This window comes from Arabidopsis thaliana, chromosome 3 (genome assembly GCF_000001735.4).
Source record: "Arabidopsis thaliana chromosome 3, partial sequence".
In the NCBI taxonomy this organism is placed as follows: domain Eukaryota; kingdom Viridiplantae; phylum Streptophyta; class Magnoliopsida; order Brassicales; family Brassicaceae; genus Arabidopsis; species Arabidopsis thaliana.
The window spans coordinates 5,737,883-5,762,633 of NC_003074.8; the positions used below are offsets into that span (position 1 = coordinate 5,737,883).

The following is a 24,751-nucleotide window of genomic DNA, read 5'->3' on the forward strand; positions in this document are numbered from 1 at the left end:
AGATTTAGGAGATTAAACCGTTCTTTAAAAAATAAAAAGAAGTGACGTACACTAGTTTTACAATTGATGGTTTATAACTCTTATAATAATGTCAAAATCTGATTTGACAAACAAAATTTGGAAAAAGCCAGACGTAATTAAGAAGAAGCCATTAGTTTTCTCTGTTTCTTCTGGTTCCTTCGTTGATCACGCCGACCTGAAAGATGGACAACGCAAGATCATAAACATCTGTTTAAGGAAGGACACATCAGTGAAAGCAAGTTATCAATAAGATCAGACTTATATAAATATATACCTATCTTCTCTTCCTTTCTTTTCTTTTTCAAGCTCGCTATATCGCGCCTCTTCTCTGCACTCTGACCTTTCATTTTCAGCATCTGAACAAAGCGACAACATCATTCATCAGATATGGTCATGCAAACTGGTAATATAGTTCACACCGTCTCAGCAACTAAGAAAGATTGAATTTTAAAGGAAAGATTATCCAAAAAAAACACCCAACACATATTTCCAATCATGGTGATGGGTCATCAAGGTCAAGCTGAATAGGTGATTTGAAATAATATTGGGGTACAGGAGAGAGTCGAAAACTAAGTACCTCGTTACCACCAGCACGAAGGGCTTGAAGAGGTTCGATGCAGTTCTGGTTAATGACAACAAGTTTTCTTCTCTTTATATCTCCACCAATTTGCATTTGTGCTTGTTTTTGCTTCTTTAACTCTACAAACTGATTCTGCATAAGAGTCGACACACCAACCTGGGACAAAAGATATTGATAAGTCTCCTGTGCAGCAGCACCTTCTGTTTGGAAGAGAGCTAGAATGGCTAAAGATTTTTTTTTTTAAATGCAAGATATGGAGGCTGTGACCAAAAAAAAGAAAGATGAGAGGAACAAAATTTACCCCAGCAAAGTAACGGCCTGAAAATTTCTTGGGCTGCATCGGATGTGATAAGAGCGTGCTAAGTTCCTGCGGATTGAACCAGACATCAACATATAATTCGTAATACGATTTTCTTAAGGGAAAGTAATATTTCATGATTCAGGAGAACTTTTTTTCTGAGTAGCAGTGAAAAACCTCCTTCAGCTTATTAAGTCGTGCTGAGGTCGCTTTTCTCTGCCTGACATTGTCCACTCTTTCCTCTTCACTTTCTTCATCGTCCAATTCGAGTTCCATTGATTCAGCATGTTTTTTAAGCCAGGTCCTGTCTGCATTCTCCTGGATAGCAGACACCAACGACAAAGTTGAAAGTTAAGTACGCAATAAGATTTAAAAACCATCCAGCTGAGGGCAGTGAGTGTGAAACTACTACGAAGACCACCAGCTAAAAATTTCACATAGGCCAGGGTTAACTATATCCAAAGCATGGTAATAGAAACATGGCCTTCCAGCATATTTCTTTCCAAAAATTTCACACCCACAACAAAAACCATAGAATACAAGTACACTCAGTATACTGAAGGAAGAAATACCCGCGAGCCTTTCCGCTCAATCTCATATATTTGACGTGCTAGATATAATCGCTTCCTCACAGCTGGCATATAAGAGTTATCCAAAGGGAATATCTTTACGCTTTCCTGTAAGCACAAACAAAGGAACATTCAGCATGAAAGTGGCCAAACGTAAGTAAAAATACCTACTTTAGCATTACCCAAATCAGTGTTTTTCTTTATGATAAACTAACTTTTGAGGATATCAAAGCTTTGGTTTGGGAGTGTAAATATATATACCATAGAGAATGACTTGCATAACGTGTAAAACTTGGACGTCTCATTTGGCTCAATCAAAGCTATACTGCATCCATCTGCGAATGCTCTAGCAGTCCTCCCACATCTATGTACATACACCTATATGGATAAAAGGCTCAGAGCTTGTAAAATTGTTATCAATCAAAAACTAGAAAACTTAGAGACGGTTGAAGCTTACTTCTGCCGAATGTGGAAGTTTGTAGTGAATAATAGTTCGGACATTCTTAATATCAATACCCCTTGCTACAAGATCTGTTGCTATGAGTATTCCATTTTCGCTCGCACGGAAACGGTCGATTGACTGTGACATATAAAGAGTGAGGAAAGGAAAATATGCTAAGTAACACTAGTAAGCAAATACGTGTGTTTCCGAAACCCCCTTGAACTCAGGACACAACAAAATATTGTAGCAAAAGGAGTCATGATGACAAATAACTAAGCAATAGAAAGTTCAACCTTCAACCGAGCTCGCTGCTTCATTTCTGAGAAGAGTGTGCAAACATCAAGTCCAAGAATCTTTAAAAGCCCAGAGATATGCCGCAAATCAGTCACTGATGTGCAGAAAACAATTGTCCGCCCTTGTCCATGGACGCTCAAAATATAATACAAGTATGCGTCTTTTTCCTTCTCTTCGCACCTGTAGTTTGTTATAAGATAAATATACTAAGAACACCGAGATAGACCAAAAGAATAAGTAGCATCAAAGATTTCTGGATGTTTTGCAAGCAAATAATGAGTAGAAGCATGGTGTCCTCCAAGCAATGAAAGCTTACTTATTACCCAGTCAAATTAAAAGCTTCGGAGGGATATAGGTTAAATAGTACTTACTTAATAAAAGATTCTTCAATCTTTGGTGCCAAAATAGATGTAGTTGTCAGATCAATGATGGCAACATTATCTCTCATTCCAGCTCGTTCAGATAAAACCTCAATAGAATTCACTTCACCAGATGATGATTGCTTTGACTTTGAGGAGCCACGCTTTAGCTTTTTACGGAAATCCGAAGACAGCGCTATGGTGGCTGAGAAAACAAAAGTTTGTCTTTTCTTCTTCGGGACGTTTAAAACTGTGTCATTACTCTTCACAGTTTGCGTTTTCCCTTCATTTGGTTTATCTGTCACTGGAAGCAAGTCGAGTATAGACTGCAGCTCCCTGAAATGACCTCTTTCAACCATGCGATCAGCCTCGTCCAACACAAAGAACGACAAGGAATGCAGCTGCCAAAGATGATTAGAAAACGACAGAACAATTTAGTGTCTAAGAATAGCTATATAACAGTAATAACAATTTTACACGTGCCTTAATTAGCAGACATACTCAACTTCAGGAAAATGGTATTAGATTACAAACTGATTACTGCATCTACGCATAAATCCAATAACTACATCAAAATCTGTTAATGTAAAAGCAAGATACCGGACTAATGGAAGCACATGATTCTTTTTACTCTCCGTTTATGCATTGCATACCTCTACAAGATGCTTTTCTCCAGCGGACATAAGTTCCCATAACCTTCCTGGAGTTGCAACAACTATTTCAGGTTTCTCTTTTAAACGTCTTTCCTGCTTCTCTGAAAACATCCCACCAACAATAGGAACGACCTTGACGCTAAGATTCTTGGCAGCATTCTCAAGATGCTCCGTCACCTGGAATAAGGGAAAAGTTGGAATTGTATCTCAGAACTTCCTCATGACCCACCCACAAGTCAACAAAGAAGCATGTCAGAAGGAAAAAAAAAAAAAAGAAGCAATGTGATAATAGTCAAGGATACCTGAAGAGCAAGTTCCCTAGTTGGAGTGATGATTAGAGCTCGTAAATAGCCATCTGCAGCATATTTCTGTGCTTCTTCTCCCTTTAATGCATACAATTTACCAACCTTTTCCCGCTCGTCTAAGAGGCGTTGCAGTATGGGCAACCCAAAAGCAAGTGTCTTTCCAGATCCTGTCTCTGCAGCACCAATAACATCCTGCGGTCCAAATATGAGCCATCTATCAATAAAATATACTTTCTTGATAGAAACAAAAGCTGGTCATCCTACCTTTCCCTGATATGCTGCAACGTTAAAACAAGCCTTCTGGATTTTTGTTGGCTCCTTGAAATCGAGGCGGTATATGGACTTCATGAGTAGTGGATGGAGTCTCATCGAACTCCATGCACTAAATTCTGGAGGAATCTCTTCTTCCTCAACTTGCTCCTCTACTGTGTCATCTCCATCACAGCTAACTGCTACAAAAAATTATCTACCATTATAATTTGACTTCTTGACAAGAATTTGGTGATAGAATAACAAACCTCAAAGATAGACATAAACTAGTGCATTAAAGGGAACTTACGGTAACAAGAGATAAATAATATTTAGTGAAAGAATGTATAGTTTGTAATATTCAGTAGTTTTCAGCTCATGTGAAAATGGTCGAACAGAAGAAGTCCAATTCCTAAACTTAAGAAGATAAGCAGATTTTTCTTTTCTTTCAGCTGGTCTAAAATGAAGCTAATTCGATAGAACTGGGTGTTATCCTTGCCAAATCTATCCACCACAGAGTTTTAGTGTCTGAGACCAGTGAGAGACCATTAATAGACTAAGGCATTCCTCGCCAGATCTTAATATCCCTAAGAAAATTTTCATGTACGACTACGAGTGATGATTACCTCTTTTGAGCCAAAAACTATTAAGGAAAAGAGTATACGAAATACTAACCAGCAGAAGCGTCCTGATTCTTTGCGGCCTCATTAATCTTCTTCTGCTTCTTCTTCTTCTTCTCTTTTTTCTTCTCCTTATTCCTCTTAGCTTTCTTCTCTTTTTTCTTACGAGTCTCCTCGTCATCTTCGTCATCCTCATCATCCCTTCCTTCTCCATCTTCTTCAGCTTCTTCTCCTTCAATCATCTCATCCACTGTCTCGTTGGTATCATCATCATCTTCTGGAGATTGTTTTCTCTCTGTTATTTCACTTTCAATGGTAGGGAGAGTTAGATGGTAATCAGCTTCATCAATCTCCTCAAGTGATAGAAAACCTGCCCAAACAAAGTATAAAGTTTCAGACTTTCAGTGAACTAACAAGGCAAAGCAATTGAATCCAGACACTAATTTGAGATAAATGATAATTTGAGTTACCTAAAAAAAAAACATGAATTGCATAAATTTCAACAAAAATCAGGCACCCACAATAATAGTTCACAGAGGAAACAAAAATTCAAAAAATTAAAAAACAAAACCAAAACTTTTACCTCCGTCGAGCTGGCCTGAGCCTGAAAATAGAGTGGAGAAGGATTCGCCTTCGTCGTCTTCTCCAATGGGTATAGAAGAGCTCCAAGGAAGTGAATCTATACGTTCGAAATCCTCCTCTCGCTTTCTCTTATGGCTTCTCTTGTTCCTCTTCTTCATCAAGGAAGATTCTTTATCGCCTGTAACCATGTTAGCTGTTGATTTGAGCTAAAAAAATACCCACAACGTTTAATGGAAGCTTTGAGAATCTATCTCCTCGACTCGAGTCGTTGTTGGCTGAGAGATGGAATATCTCAAGAGAAGTTGAAAACTTGCATAAACCCTAAATCAGAACGAAACCATGTAGTATAATTAAACCGGTTACGGTTTTGATCCGGTTAATCTGAATTAATACAGACCGAGTGATTTGCCTCGTACCGACACGAGTTACGTGGAAGGTTAGGATTTAGGGGTTTAGATTTTAGAAGATGAACACGTCAAAGTGACGTTGATAACTGATACTAATTTGGGCCTTTTCTTGTGAAGCCCATTAGCTTTCTATCCGCAAAATCGCAATATTATTTTGATTTTTCAATCTTTTCTAGTTTAGACGTTTTCTGTTATTATATTCTAGCTTTATATTTTTTTGCCTGCATAATGAATTTGAGTAAATTATTTATACATCGATATTATTGCAAGCTTTTAGCTGTCATTATTGCTAAAGTGACGACTGAATAGCACATTAGCATGCAATTGGGAGCATTGATTATTGATTAGTGCTAATTAAAAAAGCAGTTGAACTCGTTTGACTCTCAGTACATTCGATAGAAACAAACATAAAAAAAAAAAAAAAAAAAAACAAACAAACACAGTAATTAGCGTGGGGCTGACCGTAATTTATGGCTCGTGAAAAAGAATCATAGATTCTTCTCGCATGGCTAGTATGTGTTTTCAACATGAGCAAGTAACATTTTATATAGGCCAAGTATTATATTATAGATTTATAGTAAACTAGATTTTAACCCGCGTATATCGCGGGACGATTTATTTTTTAAAAGTAATATATATTAAAACTTGCAAATTTTATTTTTATAAAATATTTATATTTTACAGTTTATAATTGTTATTAAGTAACGGTATACCACGAATCCATGAGATAATTGTTAAAAAACTGAAGTTTTAACCCCTATTAAAACAGCATATTAATAATATTTTAAAATTTTATAAATATTGATTCAAATACATCCACCATATAACCCAATTCCAAAATAGAACTCGTTCTGTAATTTTTTTACCGTCCCGTGATTTTTAAAAAAAATAGTAATTCTTAAAATTTAAGAATAATTTTTTATATATAAAAGTTTTGCAAATTGTATCATTCTCTAACACATTTATATCTATAGTTTAATTATATATATAGTAACATTATACATACCACATAACATTTTTGGTTTTATATAATCTTTTCTAAATTAGGATGATTTGATATGTTTAATATTAGTGGTCTTAAAAATAATAAATTAAAGATTTAACCCGTATTGAAACGGTGGATTAATTATATTTTACTTTTTTATTAATGTTGATTCAAAAACCCGTCCCTCCAAATCCGTTTTGCCAAAAAGCTATTTATTTTGTTAATATTAATTTTATTAATATTAATTTTATTAATATTAATTTTATTAATGATATGACTCTGAATTAGAATCTAAACATTTTAGATAATAACATATGAGTGCACCATATTTATTTAATAGGAGAATATACCATATGACCCGAATGCACTTTTATCCAAATCCACCAAAAAAGTCTTGCAAAAATACTATAGAGATAAGAAACGATAGTCGGTTTTGATAGGTATAAGATTAGCAAATATATTAGTTAGCTTAAATTAGTTAAAGAATACAAATTGAAAAGGTATATTACACTTTATTTGAATATAGTATCAAAACTTATATAACACAGAGATCTGATAATTTTTTAATTGATGAATACTTTTTTGTGCTAATTTTTATGTGATTAAGATTTAATTGATTTCGTATATAAAATATTAAATTGACTTATTTGTTTATAATTTGGTAACATATAGATATTTGAATATTCAATATATTTTGCTTCAGTTTAAGAAGTCTTTGATGATCCGTCTTTAGATCCAATAAGCCCTATAATCTAGATATTAACCTGCGGTATATATTTTAGTTAAACTAAAAAATTTTATTGTAAACATGATTTAAAAATATTTGATATTATTTTATTTGATTTTAAATGTATAGTAAACTGTGAGTTGTATATGTTTTGTTGATATTATCTATATTGTTTAATGTTTAAGATTATACACTTGTAGTTTGATTGTTAATTTAAGAGTTTCACCTGTAGTATACCATCTTGTATTAATATCGATCTAAACATTCAATTATAGGATTTCCAACTTGTATTAAAAATTGAATCACATCTAATATGTTATTAATTATTGTAGTATATAAGATTATAAATTTTCAATATAAAATGTATGAAATTGAATATAAATATTTCTAATTATGACCCGTTACTCAGTAGAAAGTTTTCTTAAATCTATTTTTTATCCGTTATAATATTTTTTTATGTATTGAACAATTTATATTTGTTTTTAAAAATTCAAATTATGGCATATGGGAAAAAACTCTAATTATTTTTTTATAATGATGATATTATTTTTTCGCAAAAATAGAATCATATAAAGATGAGAAGTGAACTATAATAATTAATAAAAAATTAATATAATAATTTAGATATCAAATATAATTTGTTGATTTTAATTGGTTACTTTTTTGGAAATTAATAATGTATTTTGTTTTTCTAATTAAATTAAATTAATTAAAATTTAGATATCAAATCTTATATGTTGATTTTGATTGGTTATTATTTTTGGAAATTAATAATGTATTTCATTTTTTAATTAAATTTAATTAATTAAATTAGTATTTGACTTTTTAATCTTTAAAGAGATAAATTAATTTACTCTTTAAAATTTTATTTTTAATGGCATATCTATGTAATTACTTACAAAAAAATAAGGTTACATTCAAAATGTATTTTTTAAATAATATAGTAGGATGTATTTCGGTGATCACGACGAATAAAACCAAAAAAAAAAAGAGTTGAGAAAGAATCACGTAAATGTCAAAGTGTGAAAACTAAGGAGTGGGGTCTCCACCGCAACCACAAAAGGGATCCGAAGAACTTCCTCAATAAGAATCCAACTTTCAACATTTTCATTTTACTTACGTGTTCTCTAACAGTTAATAGTCTAAACTCTCTCTTTTTTTCTTTACTTTTTTTGGCAAGGAGTTAGTACGTCTGTATATTGATGTACGTTGGAATATCGTAGTCGTAGTTCAAACAGTTGAGCTAATCGATGTTGGTTTCGAAGGACCAGATTAGTTCGGTTTGTCAAATCTTCGTAGATTGATAAACCAATACTATAATCTTTCCATTGCAATTACAATTATTTTCCGTTGCTATAGAAGCTTAAAATATTAAAGACACATAATGTTTTAACATATTTCATAGATTATTTTGAAATTCAGTGAAAAAACTCTAACATCAGAAACAATCATACTTTTTCATTAACGATCTCAAACTTGTATACCTTTACAAATGTTGAACTTTAGCTTAATCAAGTTTACTTTGATGAATGATGATAGATATCTATCTGAAAGTTTCTTGATGTAATGTTTTCTAGGGCTTAGTGTATTAGAGTAAAAGTCGGGAACATATCGTGGGAATTAGTATACTAGTACATTAATTTAGACAGCTAAGGTTACGTCCAAGAAAAACAATGATAATTTTGATAAGATTCGGGGGAAGAAAAATGCTTAATGAGTAATTAAATAGTTTTTTGGAACTTATTGATCACGGGAGATCGATCACCTGGCATAATTATAGTGGCCACACGACTTAAAATTTAAAGGATAATCATTTTGTTTATAAGATGTATCGACATAAGTATGACCGGACATGAGTATAATATGACCCGCCTCGTTCATAAGATTCCAACGAATACGAAAGAGACCAAGTAACTAATCACATATTGATAAGTTAATACTATTAAGAAACTATTAAGCTAGAACTTTTAGATCTATGTGTGGTTGAATGAATATATAAATCACTAGATAACGTTTACGTCAAAACCATTATTTTTTCTCACATGAAGATTTCATCACTATCTAAGATATCTCATAGTATTTTGTTTCAAAATCAATCAAAGGATAAATTAAAAACAAGCAACAACTTCATGAAAATACAAACAAAGTAGCACAAAACAACATCAATAATATTTCCCTTTGATATATCCAAAATCCACTGCATTAGGTATAAATCTATAATCATTGGCGTGGCGTATCACACAAGTCACAACACTAAACTATATAGTCAATGGAGAAATGAAATCAAATCTTAGTAATTTCCACACAATCATATGCAATTAATTGAAATCGTCTCAACATTAATTTGGTCTTTCTCCATTAATCAGAGACTTCGATTTTAATTTGGTTCTAGAAATAAGTTTGTGTTTGATACTGTATAAAAATATGGGTGCTGGAACCAAATTAAAATGTGTGGTTTTAATGGAAAAATGGACTGTCAAAGAGAGCCAGGCTGGCATTTTCTCTCCGATGATTGCTTGTGGGTCCCGTTGTCTTCACTGTCTTAAGCACATGCGCTTCTGCTTACGTGTCCTATTCGCATTTAACACTTAATCATCATATAAACCTACTTTTTTTTTGTTCACCATGTATAAAAACAGACCTCTTTTAATCTGTAACATTACTACATCTCACATTTACGAAATGGATACTATATCTTAGTGTATAATGTTATTTGAATAGTATCTTGCGTGTATATCTTTCTTTTACATGAGTAATCCTTTAAAAGCAATAGATAAACATGGTTTCGTAATGTAGTGGTAGTAAACTAATACGTCGTCTTAGATTATCCCTATATAGTAATCACTTTGACAAAATCATTAATATATTTTAGTGACTTCTTTTTGTTTTTAAAACAGTAAATCCAAACGGCTGCTAGCTCAAATCAAAACAGACCACATGAGCACCATGTGTCGTTTTTTAACACATCATATTCTTCTTCTCTCCTATCTCTATCTATCTACTATCAATGTAATTATCTTCTAGTTTTAGTTATCTTTTCCCAATTGATCTTAGAGTTTTTATAATTTGTATAGCCAGTGAAATAAATAGGCTACTAAGACTAGTGGTACATATACAATCATTTATACCAACAATTCTTAATCTATATGAATTAGTAAAATTAATTCATAATGTAGAATAGTCGTGTCGGCAAGATATGTTTGTTGTTCCAGTCGTTCAAGGCAAAAACTTAAGAAAAAAAATGATGAATTTAACTGAGTTATTATTAGTTAAGTTTATAGTCATTATCATTAACAAGCCAACTATACAGTCAATTATAAAGATAGGAAACAAAAACAGAGATAAACATGAAAACAAAGTTATTCCCAAAATTATGAATTAAATTGAATTTACTAATAAGTTATAGGAGTGAAGTCTCTCATTAATTCATTTTACTTAGGGGAAGAAGGCTAATATAACGCTCCAAAAATCTCAGTGAATGATATTGTCTGGTCCTTTTATGTAAAATTAATAATAATAAGGTTGATTAGTTACTGGGATCAAACAAAATGATTAATATTAATATTAATAGCAAATTCCAACAAACAGTAAGTGTTAAACAAATAATAACATGTACTTGTTTCGCAACTCTCTCTTCATCTCCTCTTCCTCTGGTCTTTTTTTCTTTTGTTGCGACTTTTCTTCTTCTTCTTCCTCAGGAACTTAAGTTTCTGAGTCCATGAAGATGCCAGTAAGTACGTTTCTCCCTTTCTTTAATTCTTATTTTTGATTTTTTTGTCTAATGAGTTTGGCTTAATCTCTGTCTGCAATTCTATGATTCTCTCAGTTAAATTTTGGTAAAGAAAATCATATGAAATCGAGATAGCTTGTAGGATTCTTACCTCAGTTCTGTGTTATTTGTTTGTAATCGAGACCTCTCTGCAGCCAAATCTAGAAATCTGTCTTTAGATTCCTCTGTTTTTTTTTTGTACTTACAGGCTCTGTTACTTGGATCTTCATGTCAGTGTGTTCTGATTGATGTTTTTCTTATGACCGATGCTTCTGTTTAGTTTCATAGTTTGAAGTTTATGAACTCTTATCTCTGTTTATGAGGTTTTCCAAGAGGAGAACTTATCAGATTCCCCTGAATTTCTTCCATGGAAACCGAAAATATAGGAGAGTTCATGTTTTTAATCAGATATGATTCTTGTCAAACTCAATTTACGTTTAGCTTTCCCGGAATTTCCTTTACGCAAACGTTTTTTGTTTCCCTTCACATATGACTCTCGTTAGTCATCACATATAAGATTTGCTAACATCATCAGTTTTGATCTGATTTTGTCGAATTTAGACTGATTTTCTCAAGTTGTAATGCAGGTGGCATTGGTCTGGCTACTGGCATTCACTATTCTACTGATCAGTGGGGAAGGCAATAATGCCATCTGCAAGGAGAATTTTAAGTTAGACCCTAGACCTCATAGTGTTTCGATCCTCGAGTTTGGAGCGGTTGGTGATGGGAAGACGCTCAACACTATTGCTTTCCAGAACGCTGTTTTCTATCTCAAGTCTTTTGCGGATAAAGGCGGTGCTCAGCTTTATGTTCCACCAGGGAAATGGCTCACCGGAAGCTTCAATCTCACAAGCCATCTCACTCTCTTCTTGGAGAAAGGAGCAACAATTCTTGCATCACCGGTATGAGTGACCTCTCTAGCAAATCTTGTAAAGCTAAATAGTGTTCTTTAGGTATCTATAGCTCTTTAAGAAGTGTTTGGTAGACAAGTTTTTTGTAACACGGTCTCTCAATTGTTGTCTAATGTGCTAGGATCCGTCGCATTGGGACGTTGTCAGTCCTCTACCGTCCTATGGTCGCGGAATTGAACTTCCTGGAAAGCGGTACAGAAGTTTGATCAATGGAGACAATCTAATAGACGTAGTCATCACCGGTAAACAACAAAATCATGCCATCATTACCTTAAGTTTCTGGCTTGACAACATTAAGACTCAAAGCTTCTTTATTTTTTGGTAGGTGAAAATGGGACATTTGACGGTCAAGGTGCGGCATGGTGGGAGTGGCTTGAGTCCGGGTCCTTGAACTATAGCCGACCTCATATCATCGAATTCGTCTCCTCTAAACACATCCTCATATCGAATCTAACCTTCTTAAACGCGCCCGCAATCAACATTCACCCTGTTTATTGCAGTCAGATTCATATCCGCAAAGTTTTGATCGAAACATCCGTTGATTCTCCCCACGTTCTTGGAGTTGCCCCAGGTATATACCATTTCCTCATTCTTTTCCATCACTACAAAATGTTACCGTTTGAAAGCTAATTTCTTGAACCGTTTTTTTTCAAGATTCTTCGGACAATGTTTGTATCGAGGACTCAACAATCAACGTTGGCCACGACGCGGTTTCTCTCAAGAGTGGTTGGGACCAATACGGTATACACTACGGCCGTCCAACCACCGCTGTTCATATTCGGAATCTCAGATTAAAGTCTCCCACCGGTGCTGGAATCTCCTTCGGGAGCGAGATGTCAGGCGGAGTCTCGGATGTGACCGTTGAGCGTCTTAACATACACAGCTCACTCATAGGTGTAGCCTTCAGAACCACCAGAGGCAGAGGAGGATACATCCGTAATATCACAATCTCCGACGTCGATCTCACAAGCGTTGACACAGCCATAGTAGCCAACGGACACACCGGGTCACACCCGGATGATAAATTCGACCGGGACGCACTCCCAGTCGTGACACACATTGTTATGCGGAATTTCACCGGAGTTGATATAGGAGTAGCCGGGAATCTCACCGGGATCGGAGAATCTCCCTTCACGTCGATATGCCTCGCGGATATTCATTTACAAACGCGATCAGAAGAATCTTGGATATGCTCCAACGTCTCTGGTTTCTCAGACGACGTATCACCGGAGCCTTGTCAAGAACTCATGAGTTCTCCTTCGTCTTGCTTCGCCGGTGGTAGCATATACGAGGGTGATGCGACGGCTCAGTCGTATTACAGTTGGTAATTATAGTAAAATAAAATGGTGATGAAGAAGAAGAAGAAGAAAAAGAAGAAGAGAGTGCATGAGGTTACGATACGATTGGATTTTCGAATTTTTTTTGTCAATAAGTTCATAAAATTTGTTGTCAGAGAGCGAGAGGAAGAAGATAAAAAAAGAAAAATTACGTTTTAAGGTGGTGAGTTTCAAGAACAGAGCGAGCTTTTCTATTGTATTAATGTACAGCTTCCATTTCTTTCATTCATGGTGTAACAAAATTCATCTTTTTTTCTTTCTGTGAAGAAGAAAATAAAAAATTATATGTGAAATGATTAGTTATGTCTTGGATGCTCTTTGTTCGGTTATAGATAGATACTTCCAATTTCAAAATGCTCTCATGTTTTGGAAGATAGTATTAGTTCAGATGACGAAACACACAACAATGTGTGGGATTGGATCAGCACAACAAGGAGTCCTGTCGGAATATAGGAAGTTCATTTGAATCAAGTATCATTGCCAATTTGCCATTTTAAGATTCTTTCTTTTTGTTGTTTGCATTAACTTGTTTGCTCTGTTTGTGAGTTTCAACGTTTAACTATCATTTTTGTTTATCAAAATCAAATGTTAGGTTTTTGAGTACAGCTGTGAAATTGATGGATTACTACCTTTTATTTATACGTAACTTCCAACAATCTTAATTTTCTCCATTGAGATGAAAAATGCTATCATTACATAATTATGTGAGCTTTGACAATGCAGATCTTCGAACCTGTCATTGTAGTTTTCAGCTCTCAGAAGTCAGAAGGTACACCCATCTCTTGCACATACATATACACACACACACATGTGACAAGACCCAAGACGCAACTCAAGACACATTCCAAACCCAAACGGTTCAAACCAATGATTCCAGGTACAAGCGACCCAAACCAATCTCAGCCCATCTCTGGTTTCGTGTCCCACAAGTTTAAACCAAAGAACGGAAAAGCTGTTACGAGCGGCTGAAGAGTGGCTTGGGCGGTTGCAGGTCATTTTTCCGGACTTTAGATACTTCCTTTCTCCTAATTAGCGATGATATTACTATTAGCCATAAGTTAAGATTAATTACCGTCTATATTTTTTTTTGTCAAAACATTAATTACCATCTACTGATTAGTAATTGTACATTTTCATGTCCGTTTTCACTTTCTTTGGGAGATTAAAATTTAGTGACAACATTTTTTCTTTGTATAGGACCGCAACTTTTGTATTTTTTTAAAGAAACATTTGTAAGTGAAATAACAGTTTTTGAATTACATATCGTATGAAACCAATATTAGTCCCATCTTGTCGAGAGGTTGGCAAGAAGAAAAAGCAAAGGAGTCGTGTCGCAATGTTGCTGCGGTTAGTTCGTCGTAACACTATGGCTGCCATACTCTTTTCTTCTCCTGAACTGACACGTGGCTCATCTTTTTAGCCGTCGACCCCATTGTTCTCCCACTCTATTCTTTTGCTTACACTCAAACTCAACAGTTCTCTTTTTTAACTGAATAGACATATAGTTGTCTGTTTGACATAACGATAATTAGTAGAAATCTAAAACATTAGTTAACAAACAACAAAAAGAGTTTTAGGAATGGTTCTGTCATCGGGCTATATTTTTTCCCCAGATGTTTAGTGTAATTAATATAAAATTTCACATTTTAACTCCTATGTAAGGCTTATCAAATCCAATTTATACTCTAAATCATTGCATCAATGTAACGTTCATTATTATTTTAGTGTGATTTTGTTTGTTTTTTTATTGTAATTTTTTCATTGTAACTCAGTGTATACAACACTTGCAAAACGATTAGTTTGAAATAAATGAAAAAAGTTGTTCAGTTTCTAACTATTGGTGTTTAGTAATACAAGTTACAACTTCCTACCAAAAGTTATGGGCACATGATAGGACACCCATCAAGTAGATGAATATATAAGTTATGTACATAACTCCACATTTCTATTGGCAGGCGTTAATTAAATTTGGTTATACAAATTTACTTTTCAAAATCCATATGGATTAATAATTAGGACGAAAAAGAACCAATATTCTATTGGCCCGCGTGAATTAATATTTGACCTTAAAGCATTATCTAGAAAAAGAAAAAAAAAACTCCATTATACCATTTAGTTGCTTAAACAGATACTTCCAATGCAAAATATGAAAATTTGTCTTCATCACATGCAATCGATTCTGAAATATTCACATTCGAGAATTTTGGATAAAATGGTCCTTCGTATATGAGCATATCAAGTTATACTTTTGTTTTAACGCATTTGTATGTTTTGGATCTAAGTATTTTGATTATCCAATTTGCTGAGTGCATTTTCCATCAAGAACTTCAACAAGTTTTCAGTAGCTTACTCACTTAATGTTAATATAACGCTCCATAGGTGTGCAAATGTTAGTCATATTAAAGTTGTTGGTTCTGCATAAAAAGCTGAAACATTTGTGTTCTACAAAACCTTTTTTGGTGACATGGACCTATAGTTGGTACTTGAAATATAAATAAAATAGGAGGATCTGTAATTCATGTCTGTCTAAGCACAATAAAGTGAAAAATATAAATTAAAAACTCAAAAAGCTCATCGTAAGAGTAAAAACTTTTTACAGAGAATATACGGTTTCAGCGGGTTACTTTCTTGGGACCTTCTCTATATTATAGCTTTTGGCGCAGTTAAATTTATGTTATATTAATCATCAATTTTTTGTTTTTACGTTTTATATCGTATGTAAGGAAAAGTAAAGAAAGCTATTAGAAAAAAAAGCTACTAAACATGAAATTATGAGTATATCTTTCTTAAACTCAAATTCAAGCTCTCGTGGTAATAAGTGGCTATTGACGATAACAATTACAAGTTGGAATGTTGAATAGTTTCGTTTTTTTTATTTCTATTAATGTTTTTAAAATGATTGTTGAAATAGGGAAAATTTAACAAATGAAGACAACGATAGATGGAGAGGTCGATGCAAATGGTTCGAGTGATCTTATCCATTTCATGTGGACACGTGTCGCAATAGGGAAAGCTTCTCAGCAACGTGATTTATTTGTTTTTTTCTTATCATTAAATGTTTTCATTTTATTCTTCGAAATATACACATGTACAGTATTTCCAAAAGAAAATACACTATAGTTGATAGTTCATAAAAATTAAAGAAATACTTAATTGATTTAATATTCGTATTGTTGAGTTTTCCTTCTAAATACTACAAGTAGTGAATTTTACTTGATAACATTGATTAATGTAAGAAATTAGGTATCGATGCACATATGAAACAAGTCGTATGTCACACTTAAAACTATCGTTAATTTGAAAAAGATAAGACATGTCGGCGGTGCTAAACAACTATTTAAGCAAAGTATACACTGAACTTGGATAACTTAGATATAGTTTACATTGAAGTTGACAAATTTACACATTTATAAATAAGTTACTGGTTTGTATGTGTTTATAAATATGTCGTAGAGCAATCGAATAGTCAAATATGATTTGTTATCCTATACATTATTAAAAATATACTTTCGGGGGAATAGGGCGATTGGTGGGTAGCATATGATGTTACTAATCATTCAGATGAACCATTTGCATTATTTCTTTGTTTATTTAGTATCCAACGTTTTAAGAGAAGAAGCGCACATGTTTTTTTTTGCACCATATACTGACTACTGTTGTTGTAAACTTGTAATTATACATACATATATATATATATATATATATATATATATGTTTTCAACAATCAAACGTACAATTTTTTTCTATTTTCCATTTAATACAATTTATTTCCTAGAACTACAAGTTGTTTTTGATTAAAACATGAAAAGTATACTATATAAGTTATATTCTTACTAATCATAGTTACACACGACTTGAAATAAATACATACTAAAAAATTTGGAAGGTTATATGTTTAATTTGCACCAAAAAAGGCATCGAGTAATCTTATGTTATGTATACATCATATATCTGGTTTTTTTTTGTTGATAAAAGTATATGTACTATATCTTAGCTAAAGATGTAGGTGATGATGGGAAATGCTTAGGTGTATTTTGGTACCTTAATCATATGCTTGAATGTGCGTAGACGTATTATTTTGTTTAATTTAATGATATGATTATATTTTTATTTTGCCGTTTAATTTAATACATGTAGGTCCAATAGACAGGAGGCATTGTTTCTCAATTACATAAATTCAAAGGGTAGTTTAGTAAATAAATTATAGGCATATCAAAACTAAGAATTTTTTATATATATATGCAGCTGCTCTTTTGTTTAAGGCAAATTCCTATTCGAAATTGGTAGAAAATGGAAATTAAAACAAAAAATTAGGAAACTAACAACAATAATACTAATGAAAATCTATTAAGGTTTGAGTTTGCAAACTTTACATATGACGAGTTAATTAATTTTTTCATGCATGAGCTGGATCCACGAATCAAGGGTCTTTGGTCCCACTTTCTTCCCAATTATATAAATTTCCTTACCCTATATTTCTTTCATTGATGATTCAACCCCTATATTTCACTACTTCACAAAATAACCCAGAATTTGAGCTCAAAGCAACATCCAAAATGTTCTTCTAAATAGAAAAATAAAACAGAATATAGAACAATAGTACATATAATATACAAAACTAACTTGTAAGAAATTGAGAATAAAAAAGAGAGTGGATCTAAATGAAATTTAATAAAACCAATAGTCTAAATGTAGAGAGAATGATGAAAATAAAGGACATGTCAGCTTCTACATATATGTAAATAAAAAATATATATGACTGAGTATATAAAAACCACATTTTTTTTTTCTTCTGCATCTAAATGTTACAAAAATTGAATAGGAAAAATTAAGAGAGCTTTACTCTGTGAATAAATAAAAAAACAGAGAAAAAGAGCTCTAAGGTGAGACAAGCCTTGTCTTCTTCAACTCCCTAAGTCTCATCTCACCATCTCTCTCTTCTTCTTTTTTTTGGTTACCCAGAAGAGATTCACTTCTATCTCCAACAATTTCGTATTCTCTCATAATATTCAATTTTAAATCGAATAAAACTCGCGTCAATTTCCCCTCTTTCTTTCTGGGTATATATTCTTTTCTGCTTTTCTTTTTTTGTTTCTTGGGTTCGAGCTACATAGAGAGAGGTATGATGAATCCGAGTCACGGAAGAGGACTCGGATCGGCTGGTGGGTCCAGCTCCGGTAGAAATCAAGGAGGTGGTGGTGAGACCGTCGTCGAGATGTTTCCTTCTGGTCTTCGAGTTCTTGTCGTTGACGATGACCCAACTTGTCTCATGATCTTAGAGAGGATGCTTAGGACTTGTCTTTACGAAGGTTCGTATCCAAAAACCAAGATCTTCTCTTTTCATTTTTTTTTTTTTTTTTTTGTTCGTTTAATCTCACGAGAGAGAGAGAGAGAGAGAGAGAAAGAGAGTTCATGGTCTCTTGCTCCAATGATGGGTTTATTTGTGGTCCATTCTCGAAAATTATGTTATTTTGAGGAATAATTATGGTTTTCATATCGGTGGTTGACTAACTTTGCTCCCCCTTTAATAGAAACCATTTTGGTTACTTTTTAAGATTCACATATTAATCTCGAGCTTCTTCATTTAGATCACACCATTTTGATCTACTGATAGATTCACATGTAGATCCATTGTATATAATAAGTTAGGGGAGGTTTCAAATGGATTCAAATCTTGAGTCTTTGATCTTTGACTTGAGTTTTGGTTAAATGTCAATTCATGAGGTCCTTGTTGTCAGAATTCAAATCTCTGTTTTTTTCTTTTATCTTTGAAGATATGAAACATTTTGGTTGTTATGACATGCAGTAACGAAATGCAACAGAGCAGAGATGGCATTGTCTCTGCTCCGGAAGAACAAACATGGATTCGATATAGTAATCAGTGATGTTCATATGCCTGACATGGACGGTTTCAAGCTTCTTGAGCATGTTGGTCTAGAGATGGACTTACCTGTTATCAGTAACGTTCTTTTTACTCCCTCAAATCTCATCTAAGTTTGAATCTTTTTTTATAGATTATTGATCTTGTATTCGTTTAACTAGTGATGTCTGCGGATGATTCAAAGAGTGTGGTTCTAAAGGGAGTAACGCACGGTGCGGTTGATTACCTTATCAAGCCTGTACGTATGGAGGCACTTAAGAACATATGGCAGCATGTAGTTAGGAAGAGGAGAAGTGAATGGAGTGTACCGGAACATTCTGGGAGCATTGAGGAGACTGGCGAGAGACAGCAGCAGCAACATAGAGGAGGTGGTGGTGGTGCAGCTGTTTCTGGTGGAGAGGATGCGGTGGATGATAACTCATCCTCGGTTAACGAAGGTAACAATTGGAGGAGCAGTTCACGGAAGAGGAAAGACGAGGAAGGAGAAGAGCAAGGAGATGATAAGGACGAAGATGCGTCGAATTTGAAGAAACCGCGTGTCGTCTGGTCTGTTGAATTGCATCAGCAGTTTGTTGCTGCTGTTAATCAGCTCGGCGTTGAGAGTAAGACTAAAACTTCTTACATTTGCATTTGTGATTGTTATGCTCAGGGTCTAAATGATCTTCTATGGCGCAGAGGCGGTTCCTAAAAAGATCTTAGAGCTGATGAATGTTCCTGGTCTAACCCGAGAAAACGTAGCAAGTCACCTCCAGGTATAAATCTTATACTGGATACCAAAATGAGCCATTGAAATGCTTAGATGTTCTTAGCGGCTTTATGTGGACTTGCAGAAATACCGGATATATCTAAGACGGCTTGGAGGGGTATCGCAGCACCAAGGCAATCTTAACAACTCGTTTATGACGGGTCAGGATGCGAGCTTCGGACCTCTTTCGACATTGAATGGGTTTGATCTTCAAGCACTAGCCGTCACAGGTCAGTTACCTGCACAGAGTCTTGCACAGCTTCAAGCCGCTGGTTTAGGCCGGCCTGCGATGGTCTCTAAGTCAGGTTTGCCGGTTTCCTCCATTGTGGATGAGAGAAGCATCTTCAGCTTTGACAACACGAAAACAAGATTTGGAGAAGGGCTTGGGCATCACGGGCAACAACCCCAACAGCAACCACAGATGAACTTACTTCACGGTGTCCCCACGGGTTTACAACAGCAGCTTCCTATGGGTAATCGAATGAGTATTCAACAACAGATTGCTGCTGTTCGAGCTGGAAATAGTGTTCAAAACAACGGAATGCTGATGCCTCTAGCGGGTCAGCAGTCTTTGCCTCGGGGACCACCGCCTATGCTAACCTCTTCGCAATCATCCATCAGGCAGCCGATGTTATCAAACCGCATTTCCGAGAGAAGTGGTTTCTCTGGAAGGAACAATATCCCCGAGAGCAGCAGAGTGTTACCGACAAGTTACACTAATCTCACAACACAACACTCATCAAGCTCGATGCCTTATAACAACTTCCAACCAGAACTTCCCGTGAACAGTTTCCCGCTGGCAAGTGCACCAGGGATATCAGTACCGGTTCGGAAAGCCACTTCTTACCAGGAAGAGGTTAACAGCTCCGAAGCGGGTTTCACTACGCCGAGCTACGACATGTTCACCACCAGACAGAATGATTGGGATCTGAGGAATATTGGAATAGCCTTTGACTCACATCAGGACTCAGAATCCGCTGCGTTTTCCGCTTCAGAAGCCTACTCTTCTTCGTCCATGTCAAGACACAACACGACAGTTGCAGCCACCGAGCATGGCCGAAACCACCAGCAGCCACCATCGGGAATGGTACAGCACCATCAGGTTTATGCAGACGGAAACGGTGGTTCAGTGAGGGTGAAATCAGAGAGAGTGGCTACGGATACAGCAACAATGGCGTTTCACGAGCAGTATAGTAATCAAGAAGATCTTATGAGCGCACTTCTTAAGCAGGTTTGATTTGATTTTTTTTTTTTTGTCAAACTTATATAGAAGCATAATCTGATCCGTCAACGTACATGTTTGCGTTCAAAATCAAATATATAACAACTCTCAGACGCTTTCTCACCATTGGTCGCATGTCTTTTTCATAATAATGCAAATTACAACTAAATAACAAAAAAAATCAGTGAACCAAAAAAGTTGAAAAACACAATCTTGAATTATTGATATACAGGAAGGGATTGCACCGGTTGATGGCGAATTCGACTTTGACGCATACTCCATCGATAACATTCCGGTTTGATTGGATAAAAAAACCGATAAACCGGAGGGACTACCCGGATCTGTACTGTATCATTTTTACACGACGATCTACTAAAACTTGTTTGATATATATGTAGTCTGCATGAAATTTTAAATGGCAGATTATATAAGAAATAATTATTCATGTTAGGGGTTAATATCCTTGGAGATTCTTTTGTTCCTCATTTATGTAGTGAGGCTGTTTAGGGTTTTGTAAGTATGTATTTCGAGTAAATGCTTAGAATAATTCGAACAAACTTAATTTAGTACAACGCCACAACGTGAAATCAAAGCAATTCAAGATCAAAACACAAAGGGATTTGTCTGTTCAATATTTGTATGTATACATACTGATTACTAAAATCTGATCATACGAAATTCAAGAATCACACGGTGCACAAAGCACCACTAGTAGTAGAAGTAATTCTGCATCAAATCTGGTTAGAAAGAATCAAGAAAACTGTATATTTTCTGGCTAATGAGGAAAGTCCTTCACTGGAACTTTTAAATCCGAAGAAACAGTAGAGCCAAAAATGGTGTCAGGATGAGAAGAAAGGTGGATACATGTTTCCTGTGACTGTTGCTCGTGGGTAGTACAGAAGGGAGTGAACATTCCTGGCCGTTGAAGAGTACTTTGGTGGGAAACCCATCTTTGGAACCAACTTTGATTCCAGGAGTCAGTTTCTTGGTGAAGGAGATAACCGACTGCTGTTTCCCGGGTATCCGAAAGTCTTCACTCGGGTTTTTTCCGTCTTTCTCTGCAAGGAGATAGTTCAGTCCAGGGAGCCCTTCCATTAAAACAGTTGTGTTCTTCCCGTTGACCGCGATGATACTTCCGTTAAACGAGTACGCTTTCTGAAAACCGGGTGCAGCATTTCTCAGTTCAACCGCGGTAAACCAATCCACGAAATCAGTATCACCCCAGTTGAAGAGTGTGACTCGAGCAGTCCATCCGCCTCGATAGTCTGTAGCTAGGTGCCAGTTTATGCTGACTCCACAGTTATCTCCACAAGGTAATGGGTCCGGGACTTTCCGGTTTTTTAACACTGCCCAAGCGTTGGTAAGTTTGGTTCGGTTGTCAAATGGAATTAGAAGAGCCTGATATGGAAGAGGAAGAGCTGGAGAAGTTGTGCTGCAAGTACGCGCCACTCTGTCGCTAGAGCAACCTCCACAAGCGCAGGTCTTACACGGGATTACTGAGTCATTGAAATAAGAAGAGAATGAGACGCAGCATTTAGGAGGAGTTGGTTGAGTGATGTTGCAGACGACTTGCCAGCTAGCAAATGCACTCTTGTTTGAAGGCAAACCGCTTGTATCAGGGAACTGGCTTGAGCTGACACGAAGAGGAGGGCCACATTTGTAATCCGGGTTAAGGTTACCTTTAATCTGCCAGCTCTGGGGAGGTGTTATAGAGGAGATGTTGAGATCAGGAGGCATTTTGTAAACTTCTATTTGAAAAACCGATTTAGACTTCTCTGGATCCATGGACCGTGGCAGAATAGTTCCATTTCTGCAGCAGTATGGGATACGCCCGACATTGGTATCGTTATACTTAGTCAGGGGTAGGTCTATGATGTGTGGCCTTCTTGCACAGCTCATGACATTAGAGAAGTCAAGATCTTTATAGTATTTTGCTTGAGGACCAGTGATGCAATCCGACGAATCGACAACACTTGGATAAGCTCCTTTGGTTGAGAAGAGAAACTCATCTTTCATCCACATAAAACTTAGATCCCAATTGTCAAGCCGACCAAGCAGGTTATGATTCTCGATAGTGACCTGCGCTGAGTAACTCGACTGATATGCTCTGGTCACATCGTACATTATGGTTAGATCTCCTTCTTGCCTAGGAAGGAACTTTTGACCAATTTTGCTTGTTGTAATGTTCGGATTCGGTGTGCAACATACTTGCAGAACATTACTACCTGGAAAAAGCCATAGAGAAGAAAAGAAATGTCAGTGAAACACAAAGGAAACATTTATGCTCGCAGCAATAAGAGTCTTATTATGATCAAGAAGTAAAAGAAAAACAAATATGCAAACTGAACAGCTTAAATTCCAAAATGTTTAATCAGATATTCCACACATTTATCAGAAAAGCCAAGCATGAGATAGTTTCCTAAGTAAACTTAAGGTCTAATCTCAATTGCTAATAAGACTAGTTCAAACTTTTAGTTTACAAGAAATCTATATAAACAATAGAATTTTTCAACCACTCTATTGATCACAAATAGACCTGGTCAATGTGATCATATTGCTCGACTTTTAAAACTCTTGGTAATGCCTTCATAAGCAACCCAAGATCACATAATATTTAAAATTGCAACAATTCATTAAAAAAATTATGAACAATTAAACGAGAAATGAAAAAATACATTAAAAAATCTCAAGATTTCAAGTCATAAGATTCAGATGATTTTGATACCTTGTTGAGTGGGTTTAGGACAAGACCATCCATCATTAACAAGAGTGATGTTCTTCGGAAGCGGAACACTCGGCGGAGCAACTCCAAACTGAGTACCCACGAGCTCAACACGTGCTTCCATCTGAGTTACGTCGCCGGCCGTCATGATCGCCGTCTTCAAATCCGCCGATGGAAACCCGGCGAAGATTGTCCCGTTCTCAACGCTAGCCGGGAGGCTAGAACCGTCAGAGAGAACAGCGTTGGTCGCTGAAACAAGAATCTCGCGGTGGGCGAATTTAACAAAGACTTGCCACGATTTAAGCTCGTCGCGGCCGTTGTTTAGGACCGTGATCTCTGATTCGAACCGGTACGGCTGGTTCTTCGTGTCGTTTGGTTTAATCTTGGTACCGGTTAAGTAAGTGTAGGAAACGAACACGCCGTTGCAGAGATCGGCGTCTTTAGAGCGTGGTGGTGGAGTGTTGCGTTGAGACGACGTTAGTTGAATCGCCGTGAAGAGAGATGACAAAAGAATCCATAAAATGAAATTTCGAGTTAAACCCATGATTACTCTAAATCTCTTCACTCACAAAAATCTCTTTTTTAAAAAACAAATTCTGGAAATGAAAAGGTGAAAAATCGGAAGTTTAATTTTGAAGAGAGGAAGAGACCGCGTTAAAGAACAGAACAGCTTAGTAAGACGCTGTAATGAAAATTTATGTCCGCGTTGAAAATGTGTATATTTCCTTGTTTGGTCGGATTTTAATGTTTTTTCTTGATCAAGTAAACAAAGGTTACGAACAAAAGCCAAAGACAAGGTTTTGTTCTTCTGACAAAATTATAAAATAGTGGGTTTAAGTTTTCAAATTACAAGATGAACCATATATTTCTGTTAATAAAAAAATGCAACCCCAACCTATATCTTAGTAATTATGTGAATGTGTAATTTACACCTAATCGTTAGCTATAAAACATTGATACCAAACACAGTTTATAGAATGTTCGCTTAAATGACTTATATTCAAATATTTACTGATATTTCTGTCTACTAAATTTTAGTGATTTCTAAGAGTGTTTATGGAAGTTTTGAATGT

The 24,751-nt window shown here is 35.4% G+C and overlaps 4 protein-coding genes and 1 long non-coding RNA gene across 8 annotated transcripts; 3 read left to right on the top strand and 2 right to left on the bottom strand.

Annotated features, from left to right (window-relative positions):
• Nucleotides 1-3: 3 nt before the first annotated feature.
• Nucleotides 4-5,453, bottom strand: AT3G16840 (P-loop containing nucleoside triphosphate hydrolases superfamily protein). Of its 2 annotated transcripts, none has more exons than NM_112558.6 (15): nt 4,974-5,453; nt 4,446-4,760; nt 3,786-3,970; nt 3,519-3,713; nt 3,217-3,393; nt 2,576-2,964; nt 2,204-2,384; nt 1,926-2,048; nt 1,730-1,846; nt 1,472-1,576; nt 1,077-1,217; nt 903-968; nt 599-757; nt 296-377; nt 4-196 (listed from the first exon to the last, which is right to left on the bottom strand). In NM_112558.6, the coding sequence occupies exons 1-15, from the start codon at nt 5,158-5,160 to the stop codon at nt 138-140; spliced, it is 2,481 nt and encodes an 826-aa protein (NP_188307.3). In that variant the 5' UTR covers nt 5,161-5,453; the 3' UTR covers nt 4-137. The 2 variants fall into 2 exon arrangements, with proteins under 2 accessions (NP_188307.3, NP_001326753.1); NM_001338264.1 differs by having other exon boundaries at nt 3,786-3,973; nt 4,974-5,330.
• A 5,161-nt stretch (nt 5,454-10,614) lies between these two features.
• On the top strand, nt 10,615-13,419 carry AT3G16850 (Pectin lyase-like superfamily protein). Its single transcript, NM_112559.4, has 5 exons — nt 10,615-10,821; nt 11,448-11,762; nt 11,893-12,013; nt 12,097-12,342; nt 12,426-13,419. Exons 1-5 carry the CDS (start codon nt 10,810-10,812, stop codon nt 13,097-13,099), a joined length of 1,368 nt encoding a protein of 455 aa, NP_188308.1. The 5' UTR covers nt 10,615-10,809; the 3' UTR covers nt 13,100-13,419.
• A 4,412-nt stretch (nt 13,420-17,831) lies between these two features.
• On the top strand, nt 17,832-21,561 carry RR1 (response regulator 1; the record flags this gene model as incomplete). 3 transcript variants are annotated; one of them, NM_112561.5, is made up of 6 exons in its annotated part: nt 17,939-18,417; nt 18,915-19,067; nt 19,151-19,591; nt 19,665-19,741; nt 19,820-20,965; nt 21,189-21,561. In NM_112561.5, the coding sequence occupies exons 1-6, from the start codon at nt 18,231-18,233 to the stop codon at nt 21,255-21,257; spliced, it is 2,073 nt and encodes a 690-aa protein (NP_566561.2). In that variant the 5' UTR covers nt 17,939-18,230. The 3 variants fall into 3 exon arrangements, with proteins under 3 accessions (NP_850600.2, NP_566561.2, NP_001325499.1); NM_001338265.1 differs by lacking the exon at nt 17,939-18,417 and adding an exon at nt 18,474-18,832 and having other exon boundaries at nt 21,189-21,257; NM_180269.3 differs by having other exon boundaries at nt 17,832-18,417; nt 19,820-21,232.
• COBL8 (COBRA-like protein 8 precursor) lies at nt 21,493-24,382 on the bottom strand. Its single transcript, NM_112562.4, has 2 exons — nt 23,682-24,382; nt 21,493-23,181 (listed from the first exon to the last, which is right to left on the bottom strand). The coding sequence occupies exons 1-2, from the start codon at nt 24,220-24,222 to the stop codon at nt 21,761-21,763; spliced, it is 1,962 nt and encodes a 653-aa protein (NP_188311.1). The 5' UTR covers nt 24,223-24,382; the 3' UTR covers nt 21,493-21,760.
• Nucleotides 22,316-22,708, top strand: AT3G03385. The gene has a single exon (NR_140996.1). It is a non-coding gene; the product is annotated as an other RNA (long non-coding RNA).
• Nucleotides 24,383-24,751: the final 369 nt, after the last annotated feature.